The sequence below is a fragment of the Bos taurus genome, chromosome 13, assembly GCF_002263795.3.
Source record: "Bos taurus isolate L1 Dominette 01449 registration number 42190680 breed Hereford chromosome 13, ARS-UCD2.0, whole genome shotgun sequence".
NCBI lineage: Eukaryota > Metazoa > Chordata > Mammalia > Artiodactyla > Bovidae > Bos > Bos taurus.
In genome coordinates, this window is record NC_037340.1 from 79520392 (window position 1) to 79535285 (window position 14894).

Genomic DNA, 14894 nt, shown 5'->3' on the forward strand with positions numbered 1-14894 from the left:
GTCAGACACAACTTAATGACTATCACAGACACACACATTTAGGGGTTACCTGGAAAAGGAAATGGCCACCCACTCCAATATTCCTGCCTGGAAAACCAGTCTGTGGCTATAGTCCATGGGGTTGAAAAGAGCTGAACATGACTTAGTGACTAAGCAGCAGCATGAAGGGGTTAAAAGGGAATGTCTGCAACTTAATTCTCCAAGGACTTAGAAAGGGTGAGGTGAGAGTATTAAAAAGCAAGAGGTTAAAAACTGAGAAACCTAGGTGAGGGCAAACAGGAGTTTTCCACATAATTTTTGCAACTATTTTGCTAGTTAGAAATTATCACCACCCCCCTACCCAATTATTTGGGCTTCCCCAGTGGTTCAGATGGTAAAGAATCAGCCTGCAATGCAGGAGACACGGGTTCGATCCCTGGATTGGAAAGATCCCCTGGAGAAGGGACTGGCAACCCACTGCAGTATTCTTGCCTGGAGAATTCCATGGACAGAGGAGCCTGGTGGGCTACAGTCCGTGGGGTTGCAAGGAGTCAGACACGACTGAGCGACCAACACTTTCACGTTCTTTCCCCAATTATTTAACTATATTAGTATTAATACAGTGTTGCTATTATAAACCAGGAAATGATGCAGAACGTAGGTAAATATTATGGCTTACAATCTCATGATCAAGGACTTGATGTTTTGGTTTCCAAACTTTCTTGAATTCCAAAAATAGTATTGAAAAGTACATTTTAAGATGCCATGTGATAAAAACAGAAAATAGTCCTGCATGGCTACACATGCATGTATCTGCTGCCCTTTGCTTTTGAACTTACTAAAAGATCTTGATGAAAACCCTGACTCCAGAAAATATTAAGCGATTGAATGGTAAGGTCAAAAAAGGCTTCTTTCTCTTCCTCTCTCTGAAATCCTCTAATTTTAGCTTCTTACCTTGGCCCTTCCCCCAAAGTGTATCAAATAACTACATCCCTACCCCTCCCCCACACACACTCCCACTGTGCTTTCGCTTTCCAAGCTGGTGGTTTTCTTCAGTGCCTTCTTTTCTGTGGAGCCAGGGTTTGGGCTGACACTCAGAACTCTGCTCCGTTCTCCCGTCCCGTTGGATTGGCGTGACAATGGGAACCACGGGCCACAGGAGGAGACCCACAAAGGAAGACAAGCTTTTACCGCAGGAGCATCTGCCAGTTCTCCTTACGATCTTTTCAAGAGCTGGAGGAAGCTAAAGCGGGGGCTGAGAAAGGGGGTCTGCAGGGGAGGGCAGAAAAAAAATCATTCACGGGAAAAGCAATTGCAATATGAAAAGAAGCAAAGAAGGTGTGGAGCCTGGACGGCGATGCATGGGGTCCCCAGACCCTCCTCCTGAGCTGGACAGAGACCCACCGCACCCTGTCTGGCGGAGCTTCTGTGGGCTGCCGAGTGTTTTAAACGTTATAGTCAGAATATGTTATTAATGGAGGATTAATATACACGAACCACAAAAACATGTCTTGCAGGGGGGTCTTCTGGTTACCCCCGTGGAAAGCCCACGCCACCTGCCTTTGCAAAGATTATGTTGGGGTTTCTTTCTTTAGGTAGCAAAACGCCCTAAATATAAGTAGTTTAAGTGGAGAAGGTAATAGCACCCCACTCCAGTACTCTTGCCTGGAAAATCCCATGGATGGAGGAGCCTGGTAGGCTGCAGTCCATGGGGTCGCTAGGAGTCGGACACGGCTGAGCGACTTCACTTTCACTTTTCACTTTCATGCATTGGAGAAGGAAATGGCAACCCACTCCAGCGTTCTTGCCTGGAGAATCCCAGGGACGGGGGAGCCTGGTGGGAGGCCATCTATGGGGTCACACAGAGTCGGACACGACTGAAGCGACTTAGCAGCAGCAGCAGCAATAATAAGACATTTCTATACCAACTCTAAATCCCACCTTTTCCCAGAGACTAGCAACTTTTAAGACCACCGACTATGAAAATCTCCTTAAATGAACTAACGCAAAATACTCTCACACCCTCCTGCTGTTGCTATCTAGTCACTTGTCGAGTCTGAGTCTTTGTGACCCCGTGGACTGCAGCCAGCCAGGCTCCTCTGACCATGGGATTTCCCAGGCACGAGTACTGCAGTGGGCTGCAATTTCCTCCTCCAGAGGATCTTCCCAAACCAGGGATGGAACCTGCGTCTCCTGCCCGGCAGGCAGATTCTTGCCACTGAGCCACATAGGAAGCAAGCCGTCATGCGTCTATACTAAAAAAAAAAAAAAAAAAATTTTTGGAGTCTTAAATAAATTTCTCCAAAATTTTTCCTAGAAGGAAAAGTCTTCTCAGATCCCAGAAACTACGGATGAACTGCTTCTGGCGAAGACTGAGGCACTCCCCATAAAGCAGTTCACACCCCGGCTGGGTGCAGGCTCCCTCAGGCATCTATCTTATCTCCTTCAGAATTCTCAATTTCCTGGAGGCAAAGCACAGCTTTTATCCCCCTCACCGGTTCCTGAAACATTAATCCCTGAACGGGATCAGTCATCCTTGGGTGTTTAAGGTAATATTCTTATTTCCTATGGGAAATCTAGGTAGAATCCGTACTTCGAAATAAAAGTCGACATCAGTTGGGTTGTTTCATGGGTTCTCCATGGTGTGTTTGAATGGGTTTTTTAAATTCCACCATTTCAAAATTTCAAATGAAAGTGTGCCTAGTCAATTCTCTTCGGGTCAGATTATTCACTCTTTATTCTTCCATTTTGAAAATTTATAAAATCCCTCCAAAGAAACCTTCACAGACGCAACATTTAGTATGAAGTCTGGTGCCTTCTTAAAAAACTAACATTGCAAAGTTGTCACACTAGTTTTGTAATGTTGAAAGAATATGTTTTAGAGCTATGCTCCCTTGAAAACCTGTGTAGGACAGAGTTTACAGTCTCCACACCAAGAGAGCTCAAGTGGCATAGAATCTGCCTGCAATGCAGCAGATGTGGGTTCAATCCCTGGGGTCAGGAAGATCCCATGGAGGAGGAAACGGCCACCCACTCCAGTATTCCTGCCTGAAGCATCCCATGGACAGAGGAGCCCGGTGGGCTACAGTCCATGGGGTTGCAGAGAGTCAGACGCGACTGAGCATGCACACACCCAAACGCCAACAGAAGGGCTGCCTCCTCAGCCAGCGGGGGAAAGGGGCGAGTACTCGGAGAATGTCACGAGCGCACAATTAATCCCGGGTGGATAAGGCACAGGTCAGCCGTCAGCACGGGCTCCAGGGGCACAGTGATGGCCCAGGGATGTGGCCAGAGTTCCCCCAGGCCCGGGGCACACCCTGGCCTCCCTCAGTTGCTCGGCCACTGAGCAACTGTCCCGCCCCAACCGCCCGCACCCCACGGCCCTGGGCTGTGAACTCTGCTCCCTGACGGTCAGCGGCCCGTGGCCAAGTTGGGACCCAATGCCCACCCCGCCCGTCACCCCCTGGGGCTGGGCAGCAGGAGGCTGACCTCTCGCCGTGAGGCGGCTGTAGACCTGGGAGTTCACCTCCTTGTCCCGCATGTAGCATCGGATCTCCTCCACCGCCTCTCGGATGATGGTGACGGCCAGCACGAAGCCCTGCATGAGAGAGAGAGGGAGAGAGAGAGAGAGAGGGTGAGAGTGAGAGGGAGAGAGAGAGAGGGTGAGCCGGCCTGAAAGCCACCGGCCTCCCCTGGGGCCGGGACAGAAGAGACCAGAAGACCAGGGCGGCAGGGTTTCAGGTGCACGAGCCCCAGCAGGCCCACTTCTCTGCATCTCCTACCCCCGAGAAACCCTCGCAGATACCAGGACGTCCCATTCGCCCCCACCCAGGGCTCCTAAGAGTGAGAAACATAGAAGCCCCAGAGCCGTCCGGCCGCTGGTAAGGGCTGAGCGGCGGGGACGCCCCTGACGTCTGTGGCTCACTCGCCACACGCCGGGTGCCATCGGAGCACCTCCCCCCCTTGGAGCAGTTCACCCCTGGGATGGCCACACTAGCCGGGAAGAGACTGAGACGCTCAGAGGTAAAGAAAATGGGCCTCCCTGGTGGCTCAGTTGGTAAAGAATCCGCCTGTGGTGCAGGGGACCTGGGTTGGATCCCTGGTTCGGGAAGATCTCCAGGAGAAGGAAATGCAATTCACTCCAGTATTCTTGCCTAGAGAATGTCACGGACAGAGGAGCCTGGCAGACGACAGTCCACGGGGCCTCAAAGAGTCAGACACGACTTAGCAACTAAACCAGGGACGTCAAGGTCCTGAGTGATCATTCAGGGGCTCCTGTTCCAGAGTCCTTGCTCTCAGGGGCCGCAACGTTCTGCACCTGCAGAAACCTGGATGGGTGGAACCAAGCAGGGGGGCCACCGGAGCACAAAATGAGTCACGATGCCTATTTGTATTGACCCGCCAGTAGGGAAATCAACCTTCCAGCCATAACAGTGTTCACATAAACACCAACAAATATTCATACACTGCTGAAGATTTTCCAATATCCTGAACTTTTTTTTATTATAAGGTCTGTGTGTGTGTGTGTGTGTGTGTGTGTGTATGTGAGCTCAATCATGTCTGACTCTTGTGACCCCATGGACGATATCCCACCTGGCTTCTCTGTCCACGGAATCTTCCAGGCAAGAATACTGGAGTGGGTTGCCATTTCCTACTCCAAGGGGATCTTCCTGACTCAGGGATCAAACCCACATGTCTTACATCTCCTGCATTGGCAGGCAGATTTTTTAGCACTGCGCCACCTGGGAAGCCCCCACTCCTTAACTGTTGGTTAGATTCCTCTGTAAGAAGGGGACAGGGTGGGGTGGGGACTTCTTACTTGGCCACAAGGTATGTGGACTCTTAGCTCCCCTAGCAGGAACACACTTGCACCCCCTACGCTGGAGGCAAAGTCTTAACAACTGAACCACCACGGGAATCCTCATGTTAAAGTATTGATTGCATAAGCACCCATTAGTAAAAGGAAAATTTCAAGCCGTCCCACCTTCCCGCGTTGATGTCTCCACTCGTACATAAGCACCCATTAGTAAAAGGAAAATTTCAAGCCATCCCACCTTCCCACGTTAGTATCCCCACTCGTACATAAGCACCCATTAGTAAAAGGAAAATTTCAAGCCATCCCACCTTCCCACGTTAGTATCCCCACTTTAAGCCGTCCCACCTTCCCGCGTTGATATCCCCACTTTAAGCCGTCCCACTTCCTGCGTTGATATCCCCACTTTAAGCCATCCCACCTTCACGCGTTGATATCCCCACTTTAAGCCGTCCCACCTTCCCGCGTTGATATCCCCACTTTAAGCCGTCCCACTTCCCGCGTTGATATCCCCACTTTAAGCCGTCCCACTTCCCGCGTTGATATCCCCACTCGGAAAACCTGGTGCGGACTGGCGTCTGTCACCCATGGTAGGAGTCTATTTTCGTCTTGATTTTTCTTCTCGTATCAATAAAAGCAAGAGCAGCCATTCATTTTTCTTACAAAAGAGCCTTGTCATCTCTCTTTTTAAAGTCATTTTTTTTAATACAGAGGGCACAACTGCCCCTGAGGTTATTAGCAGTCGTGAATTCTTTGAAGATTTCATTTTCATACTGTTTACCCCGGGCGATATATTAACTTCGATTCAAAGGACGTTAAATCTCTTATGTAAATCTAGCCAGCGATGTGCCGCTTCGTGGAACCCCTCCCGAGGCCCATATGTCTTTGCCATCAAAGGATTTCTCCTGTTTCCGATCAGAAGGAAAGTACACGCTGAAGCCACAGCAGAACCGGTACATTTCAGAATGGAAGCAGGACCAGACCACACAGGGAGGTGAGAAGACCTGGTCAGGAGAAGCGCGGCCCACGCCTGCAGGACCCGCCCCCACCACGCTGCACGCTGCTGTTTTGTCCTGGGCCAGAATCCAGGTTTCGGTTGTTTGTTTTTTCAAGTGTTCCAGTTTCCAGTTCTCTCTGCGTGGGTCTGGCTAAATCCCATCGATGTTAATGGGAAGTGTGTGCTTATCACAAAGACAGGAGGGGCTAACCTCCCTGCTGCATATGAACACTGCTTCCTAAGTCACCATGGGCTTCCAGGTGGCACAGTGGTGAAGAACCTGCCTGCCAATGCTGGAGACACAAGAGTCACAGGTTCGATTCCTGGGTGGGGAAGATCCCCTGGAGGAGGGCATGGCAACCCATTCCAGCATTCTTGCCTAGGAAATCCTAAGGACAGAGGACCCTGGCGGGCTGCAGTTCAAGGGGTCGCAAAAAGTTGGAAATGACTGAGTAACTTCGCACACAGGCGCACAGTCAGGTGCTGGGACCCAGAGCTGAAAGAGACTGTCCACTGAGTGAAACTCCTTAAGAGCCAGGGAGCTCGCACACACAGTTACCACGTCTGTGACCGCCCCCCCCAACACATACACACACACAGAACCCTCACCAATCCCAGGGGACCTGCCATCTCTTAAGCTAGAAACTGCTTTACAAAGAGATGCAAATGTGGTCCAGATATAAATTCCAACCTTCCAGCTTTGGAGGTCCCTAAGGGCCAAATCACTTCATGGCAAATAGATGGGGAAACTATGGAAACAGTGACAGACTTTATTTTCTTGGGCTCCAAAATCACTGCAGATGGTGACCGCAGCCATGAAATTAAAAGACGCTATGACCAACCTAGACAGCATATTAAAAAGCAGAGACATTACTTTGCCAACAAAGGTCCATCTAGTTAAAGCTATGGTGTTTCCAGTAGTCATGTATGGATGTGAGAGTTGGACCATAAAGGAAGCTGAGTGCAGAAGAATTGACGCTTTTGAACTGTGGTGTCAGAGAAGGCTCTTGAGAGTCCCTTGGACCGCAAGGAGATCCAACCAGTCCATCCTAAAGGAGATCAGTCTGGGTGTTCATTGGAAGGGCTGATACTGAAGCTGCAACTCCAATACTTTGGCCACCTGATGGGAAGAGCTGATTCATTTGAAAAGACCCTGATTCTGGGAAAGATTGAAAGCGGGAGGAGAAGGGGATGACAGAGGATGAGATGGTTGGATGACATCACCAACTCAATGGACAGGAGTTTGAGCGAGCTCTGGGAGTTGGCAATGGACAGGGAAGCCTGGCGTGCTGCAGTCCACGGGGTCACAAAGAGGCGGATGCAACTGAGCAACTGAACTGGCTGAAGGGCCAAAGATACTGAAAAAGAAACGTGAATGGCAGTGGAGGGCTGTCTAAACTTGTAAGGAAATCAGAGGTGGTGACAGTGAACAGACAGAATCCTGAAGGCGCTGAGACTCTTCTGTAAAGCTGTACATCAAGAGCAGATTTACTGGGGACTCCCTGGAGGTCCAGAAGTTAGGACTCCATGTTTCCACTGCTGAGGGCCTGGGTTAGATCTCTGGTTGGGGAACTAAGATCCCATAAGCCACAAGGTGCAGTTAAAAAAAAAAAAAAAAAGATCTATTAAAGCAAAACTCCTGAAAGAAATCAGAAAGGCAGATACTTCTGCATGGGGAGGTGGGCTGACTGAGAGGGGCAAAGAGAGCTTTCTGGGCTGGTGACAACATCCTGCCCCGACCACAGGTCCTGGCGACACCCAGGGAACAGAAACCTTGGTATCGTGTAGGCTGAGCCTTAATAACAAAGAGATCTAGGTTTATTATCTGATCTTCATACAATTTTACTGATTATCTCATCTGTTTCCTGAGGAACATCTCCCACGAATACATTAGCATCAAGAAAGAAGTTACCAGGACTTCCCTGGGAGTCCAGTGGTTAAGAATCTGCTTCCAGTCCTGGGGATGTGGGGTTGACCCCCGGTCCAGGAACTAAGACCCCACCCGGCACACGGCAATTATGCCTGCGCAGCACAACCAGAGAGGAGCCTGTGCACCGCAAGGAGAGAGCTCGAACACCACAACTAAGACCCAAGGCAGCCAAATAAATAAATACCTTTTTTAAAAAAAGAAAAACTGTCACCAACAGCTAAGACGTGATCCACACGACGACCGACAATGGCACTGGTACCAGAATTTTAAAATTCAAATGAGGACATTTCCTGAGAATTTTCCACGTGTCAGGAGCTATTCGCAGCATTCTGCTGGCTGTACTTCACCACACCTCCCAACAAGCCATGGGAAGAGACACGATCACCCACCCCCTACTTTACAGATGAGGAAACCGAGGTTCGGAAAAGCTAGTTACAATCACACGGCTTCTCAAAGAGGCTGCAGGGCAACTGTCTGGCCCCACAGCCCTCGTTCTGAACCACTGAGCTCCTGGCTGGGCGTGAAACAAGAGGACTCTCAGGGCGGTCAGACACATTTCAAAGTGTACTTCAGCTAAGCACTGGATATTGATTCTCGCATAAACATCTAGGGGACTTAGGAGAAATCAGCTGCAGTCACCGGGAAACAGGTATCGTCCAGTTGTCTTTGACCCCTAAGCCCCCTTCTCTGCAGCCCGTGGAAAGAGAGGAAGAACTTGTGCAAGACGACTGCCTCCTTCTGTATGAACCATCACGGGAAACTCAGGCCATGGGCACTTAGAAGCCTCAGGACTGCCGGAGGCTGCTGGTAACCCTGGCTTCTCTCTACAGCCAGAGGCCCAGGAAAACCAGGACTTGGCTGTTTGCATCAGAAGTCAGGTTCCTGGCTCCTCCTGGAAAGTCTGAGCATCATTTCAGCGAAGAGACATGGGCTAGAACTGGAGCGGGGCTCTCGCTGGAAGGGCAGGAGCCCTGCAAGTCATCCTGGCCCCCACACGGGCCCCCACTGTATTCCCTGAGGGGCTTCTGCAGTCCCTGGGGTCAACATCATCGGTACTGATATGCGGAACACATCCCAGACCAGAACCGGGTACAGCACCTGCCTTCGAGTTGTGTTCAACACTTTGATCCCTGGTCACCAGCCCCAAGAACCAACGTGGTCTTCCCCTGCAGAGGGAGCAACTCTATAAGCGGTTTCAAACACCTTGACTACACATCTGAGCTAATGTAGTTTCCCATAAGTTTCCAGCTTCCAGAAAGGCACTGTGGTGACTTAAGACAGATGTCTCTGTACCTGAAGATAAAAAATACTTAATAAAAGGCCACACCGCCCCCCCAAGGACTTCCCTAGTGGCTCAGAGGTAAAGAATCTGCCTGCAACGCAGGAGACCCAGATTTGATCCATGGGCTGGGAAGATCCCCTGGAGAAGGGAATGGCCACCCACCCCAGTATTCTAGCCTGGAGAATCCCATGGACAGAGGAGCCTGGTGGGCTACAGTCCATGAGCTCACAAAGAGACTAAGTGACGAACACTTTCAACCCTGTTCCAAAGAAAACTACTAGCTTTGGTGAAGAACCTTCCAGACCTCCATGTATTTATTTACAAGTCTCAGGTGAGTCACACTCCATACACAGACACACCCAAGCGCAGAACCGTGGTCAACCCCTCACGCTGACACAGACTACATCATAAACAGAAAACAATTCAAAGAGCACAAGCCACAGGGATGGAGGCCCTGCCTTTCTCGGGACCACTGTGTGCCAGCCCAGTACCCAGCAATCCGCGGTGAGCAGGTGGGAAACGCTTGCTGAAACAAGGAGAGACCGGACAGCGGACAGACAGAGGGAAGGAGGAGCCCAGGCGCCGCGGCCGTGGGCCCTGGCGGTGGGCGGAACAGAGCGCCACCAGAAAACCTCGGGGGCTCCCAGCGTGTGGGGCCGGGGGCGTCCGCTCCCTTGAAAGACCACGTCCTGTTCCAGCCGCCTGAAGGACAGAAGCCGCCTCGGACCCCCCGGAAGGATGCCCCAACTGACTCACCAGGGGAACCCAGTAGGTGTAGAGCGCTCCGAGTCGCATCTCAGGGACGAACTGGGAGCAGGCGAGCAGCAGGAAGTAGAGGTTGAAGAAGTATTTGAACTGGTTAAACAGTACCTGCAGTGGAGAGAGACAGGAGACACTCGGGGCTGGTGGACTCGGAGCGAGGCAGGTGGGTGACCTTTCAAGCACTCCCCCAGGAGAACGCAACTCACGTGGTACCTGGTACACTTCACACTCTGACACCTGTTAACTAGGAAACACACCTGGGTGATGAAAACATCATTTGTCAAAGTAAAGAAGCACATGATACCCGTCGGAATGCTAAACACCACATTCAACACAGCGGGCACCTCTGGGCGTGGAGTCCCTGACAACAGCTGTTAGGTTTTATTTCTTAAACTTCTTCTCCAAGTGCAGAAAAGGCCACTCCAAATGCCACTGAAGAGGGTTTAATGCAAAAGGCTCATGTTGTAAGACTAAATCAAAAGAGAGATACACTGATGTCTCGACGGTGGGATTCCAACGTCAGAAGTAACTACAGCAGAATTCCACCCCACATGGCAGGAGGGTTCTGGCGGTTTCCACTGGCCCCACGTGCCCTGGGAGTGTCATCCATACCCCGACTCATCTGGCCATCAGGCAACAAGCAGAAATGCCCAGTGTGTTCAGGACACCGTCCGGCCCCTCGCTCCTGCCCTGCCATGGAGACATGGATGCTCCACATACCCCAGGCGGTGTAGCTGTGAGATGCGGGACAGTGGCCTGGCGTGCCTCAGAGTTTCCATGAGTGAGGAATTAACTTGCACTTGACTTTAGATACTGAGATTTCAGGGGCCAGGGGAGAGGGTTGAACCAGGTACTGATAAAAGGAGTCAAAAATCACCCTTAAAGAAACATTCTGGGGCTTCCCTCAGGGCTCAGTGGTAACGAATCCGCCTGCCAATGCAGGAGACACGGATTCGATCCCTGGTCCAGGAAGATCCCACAGGCCATGGAGTAACGAGACCTGTGGGTCACAACTACTGAGCCTGGGCCCTGTGGCCGTGAGCCACAGCCACCGCGCCTGTGTGACCCAGGGCCTGAGCCCCACGACAAGAGAAGCCTCTGCGGTGAGACGCCTCCGAACTGCAACTAGAGAGCAACCCCCTGCTCGCTGCAACCAGAGAAAAGCCTGCAGGCAGCAGCGAAGACCCAGCACAGCCAAAAATAAATCAATTATTAAAAAGAAATTCAGGCTGACCTTATGCTACAGTATAAGGTATTTGTTTCCATGTTCTCTCAGTAAATCAGTGATTTTTTTTCTTTCAGCTTTGGAACTGAGTGTTGCTGCTGCTTCTGCAGCCAGCTGGTGAAGTTTTGGAGGTCACAATGGATAAAAATCGATATTTAACTTAAGGGTGTGCTGGGGGGGAAGGTTTTCAGAAGGCTTGTCTGTTGATTTGTATAAATTAATGAACAAAACAGACAATTGCAGGGCAATATAAGCAAAACAAACATTAGCAAATATGTTAATAGAAAATGTCTCTGGTTGGAGGTATTAAAATCTATCTTAAAAAGATTTCTTGGGACTTCCTTGGCAGTCCAGTGGTTAAAAATCTACCTCCCGAGATTCCCTACTGGTTCAGTGGCTAAGACTCCAAGTTCCCAATGCAGGGGGGCCCGGGTTTGATCCCTGGTCCGGGAGCTAGAGCCCACTTGTCACAACTCAGACTCAGCAGAGCCAAATAAATATTTCTAAAAATTAAAAAAAAGAATCCACCTCCCAACTCAGAGGATGCAGGTTCAATCCCTGGGCGGGGAACTAAGACCCCACATGCTGTGGGGCAAGTAAACCCGTGTGCCTCAACTGCTGAGCCTGCTCGCCTCAGCAAAAGACCCCCGGGCTGCAGCTACGACGGCACAGCCAAAGGAAAAAGAAATAAAAAATTTCGCTACACTTTTATCCTCCAACTTTTCTATTCTGAGTATGTGTTCCAAGAGGGTAATACGGGGGAAATATAGGCACTGATTTTTTTTTTTTTGGTAACAAAGCTAGGCCCTCAAAATATCTTTTTCACTCCTCTTAGGCCGAACACACCAAATAAATGTGAAGTTATTCCAACCGATCAGGTGGCGTCTCACAGACTTGCAGACAGAAGGCAACCTCTTTCAGGTGCTCAGGACTAAGGGAGGTGAACGGCCAGTGGCTGGGGTGACGTGGAAAACACACGGGAGCTCACAGGCCCTGCGGCAGGAGCCTCGGTCTTCTAAGACTGGTACCACTGCACACGCGTGCTGTAAGAAGGAAAAAACAATGTTGTCTCGGCCGGTACGTACCCCAGGCAGAAAGGTGAAGAAGTTGTACTTCTGGTTGTTGATGACGTTTCGAGGGTACCGCTGGTCCCTCTTCTCCGGGTGCCCCAGCCAGACGGTGCGGGGCCTGGGCTCGCCTCCACCGCAGCATCTCAGCCACTCGCCGCACCTGTGGAAGAGACATGCCCATACCGTCAAGGCCATGCCCTCCCAGAACTTCTCTCTCTAAAGCATCACCACTGGGTCAGAACCGCAGCCCCACATGGGGCTTCATCCTTCAGTGGGCAGGGAAAACAGAGCTGATGCATCTACAAAGCCAGCTGTGGTCCAAATCAAAGATGCTCTGTCCCCAAGCCCAAATTATTTCGAAAAGCAGGATCTGTTTTTTTTTTTTTTTTTTTAAGATTTAGAAAGTAAATACATAACAGTAAGAACTTTTATCACTTTGACATGTTGCAGATGAGAGAGGAAAGCTCAGGACAGCTGAAAAAAAAACCCTGAGTCTGACAAAATGTGAGAAACAGCTGAGTCTGGTCTTGAAGCAGGTCTGTCTTATTCTCAAAGCTAACAAGGGTGCTAGTCACACCAAGATTACTATCAAAGAAGAGAAGGAAAATAATCTCCTTCCACGCCCATCTCTCCTTTTTAGCAACACATTGGAGGAACAGCCAGGAAGATGACTCGGAGCCCCACATAACCAGGAGACGGGCCAGCGTGCCAGCTGTAGGCAAGCTGACCCCAAGGGCTGCCCCCAGAGGGCAGCTCCTCAGGTGACTGGGCACCTGCCCGGCTCTGATGAAATTAGGCTGCTCTGAGACACACATCCCCAACCCCGACTCTCGCCCAAAAAAGGCACCACATCCTTCAGGAGAGCCTGTAAACAAGGCATCTTGAGAATTACAACCCTTATCAGCCCCTTGTGGTAGAAAGACCACTGGCAGAATGTTCCTCCCGGGGCCCCAGCACACGCACAGGCTGCGAGGGAGGAAGCCCAGCACTGCCAGCCCCGCCAGCCCCTTGAGATGCTGCCAGCCGAAAGCAAAGCATCCCGATGTGGCCATCACGACTTACATAATTATTTGTCAGCGGCAGACCCGCCTTCTGTCCCTCCGCTTTCGGGCCAGGCATGTCCTGCTGAGGTACTGGGTACAGAGCTGAGCACGCACAGGCCGTGGGCTCAGGACTCTAAAGACTGGCAAGCCATCAAGTCGCCTGCTCAGATGCTCAAAATTTCCATGATGAAACACGATGCTCTTTCTTAAAAATAGCATCCTGGTTCCAGTAAACCAGTGCTGGGGGTGGGGCCGGGAGGCTGCTGGTGGCTCCCATGAGGACAGGTTTCACTTCTAAGTAACTCATTCGTGTCGGCCAGAGAAACACGGGGAAACCTGGAGGAGTCCAACCCCATTCCTGCTCTTGGGTGTGAGTCACCCAGGCGGCCCAGCGTGGGGCAAAGTGCGGAAAGAACCGGGGAGGGGATGCACTGAGCACAAGCACACCCTTCCGGTTGCAGAAACCTTCCTCGTGGTCACTGACTCTGCCGTGCACAGCAACTCTCTCCCTATCCTGTAATGATCCTGTAATGATGACTCCCAGAGCGGAATGTTTCTAAGGAAAGCTGAAGACAACCACGGACGATCAGGCTGACTATTTATGTGAGTTCTGTTTGCTTTCTGCTGGCAGAAGGTTCCACACAGCAAACTACAAGGTTAAACTCTCCTCAGCCAAGGGAACATCAGTAAGCGGACCCCCAACTGAAGGCAATCTGCTGAGGAATCACACACGCGCGCGCACGCACACGCGCACACACACACGGGATTTCCACATACCAACCACCTCCACTTTCTAAGTTCTTAAGTTTGCCTCAATTTGAATGTGTTTTTGGGGGGTGGGGGGTAGTGGCTGCATTTCAAGGCATGTGGAATGTTTTACGTCCCAGACCAGGATCAAATCTGCGTCCCCTGTGGGAGTCCTAACCACTAGGGGGCCAGGGAAGTCCTCTCAATCTGCATATCTTAAATCAGTGATTCTCAGAAGGAAGAAGGGGGGTAGTTACTGGTGTCTCCTAGGTGGAGGAGGTCAAGATTCTGCTAAACATTCTAGAAAACCCAGGACAATGCAACCCCCCCCCACCACGAATGATGCAGCCCCAAATGCCAGTTATGCCTTGGTTGAGAATTCCTGCCCCTTATTTTGACCAGTGTATCTTAAAAGGTAACTTAAAGGACCTCCCTGACAGTCCAATGCTTAAGATTCCAAGCTTCCAGTGTAGGGTCTTGGGTTCGATCCCTGGTCAGGGAACTAAGAGTCCACATGCTACATGACACAGCCAAAAAAATAAAAAAAAAAAAAAGATAACTTCATCAGTTCAGTTCAGTCGCTCAGTCGTGTCCAACTCTTTGCGACCCCATGAATCACAGCATGCCAGGCCTCCCTGTCCATCACCAACTCCCAGAGTTTACCCAAACTCACATCCATTGAGTCGGTGATGCCATCCAGCCATCTCATCCTCTGTCATCCCCTTCTCCTCCTGCCCCCAATCCCTCCCAGCATCAGAGTCTTTTCCAATGAGTCAACTCTTCACATGAGGTGGCCAAAGTACTGGAGTTTCAGCTTTAGCATCATTCCTTCCAAAGAAATCCCAGGGCTGATCTCCTTCAGGATGGACTGGTTGGATCTCCTGCAGTCCAAGGGACTCTCAAGAGTTCTCCAACACCACAGTCCAAAAGCATCCATTCTTTGGCACTCAGCTTTCTTCACAGTCCAACTCTGACATCCATACATGACCACTGGAAAAACCATAGCCTTGACTAGACAGACCTTTGTTGGCAAAATGTCTCTCCTT

General features: G+C 50.7%; 1 protein-coding gene across 2 annotated transcripts in view; it reads right to left on the reverse strand.

Moving 5' to 3' along the window:
• ATP9A (ATPase phospholipid transporting 9A (putative)) overlaps positions 1–14894 on the reverse strand; it is a 123849-nt gene that overhangs the window by 86703 nt on the left and 22252 nt on the right. Inside the window, exons 1-4 of one of the 2 annotated variants that reach the window (XM_005215070.5) lie at positions 13121–13208; positions 12074–12218; positions 9758–9871; positions 3469–3577 (exon numbers count right to left, since the gene is read on the reverse strand). In XM_005215070.5, the coding sequence (XP_005215127.1) occupies positions 3469–3577; positions 9758–9871; positions 12074–12218; positions 13121–13122 (370 nt within the window). In that variant the 5' untranslated portion in view covers positions 13123–13208. Of the gene's footprint in view, positions 1–3468; positions 3578–9757; positions 9872–12073; positions 12219–13120; positions 13209–14894 lie in introns of those variants that run through there. The other variant, XM_025001333.2, reaches the window with a different exon arrangement.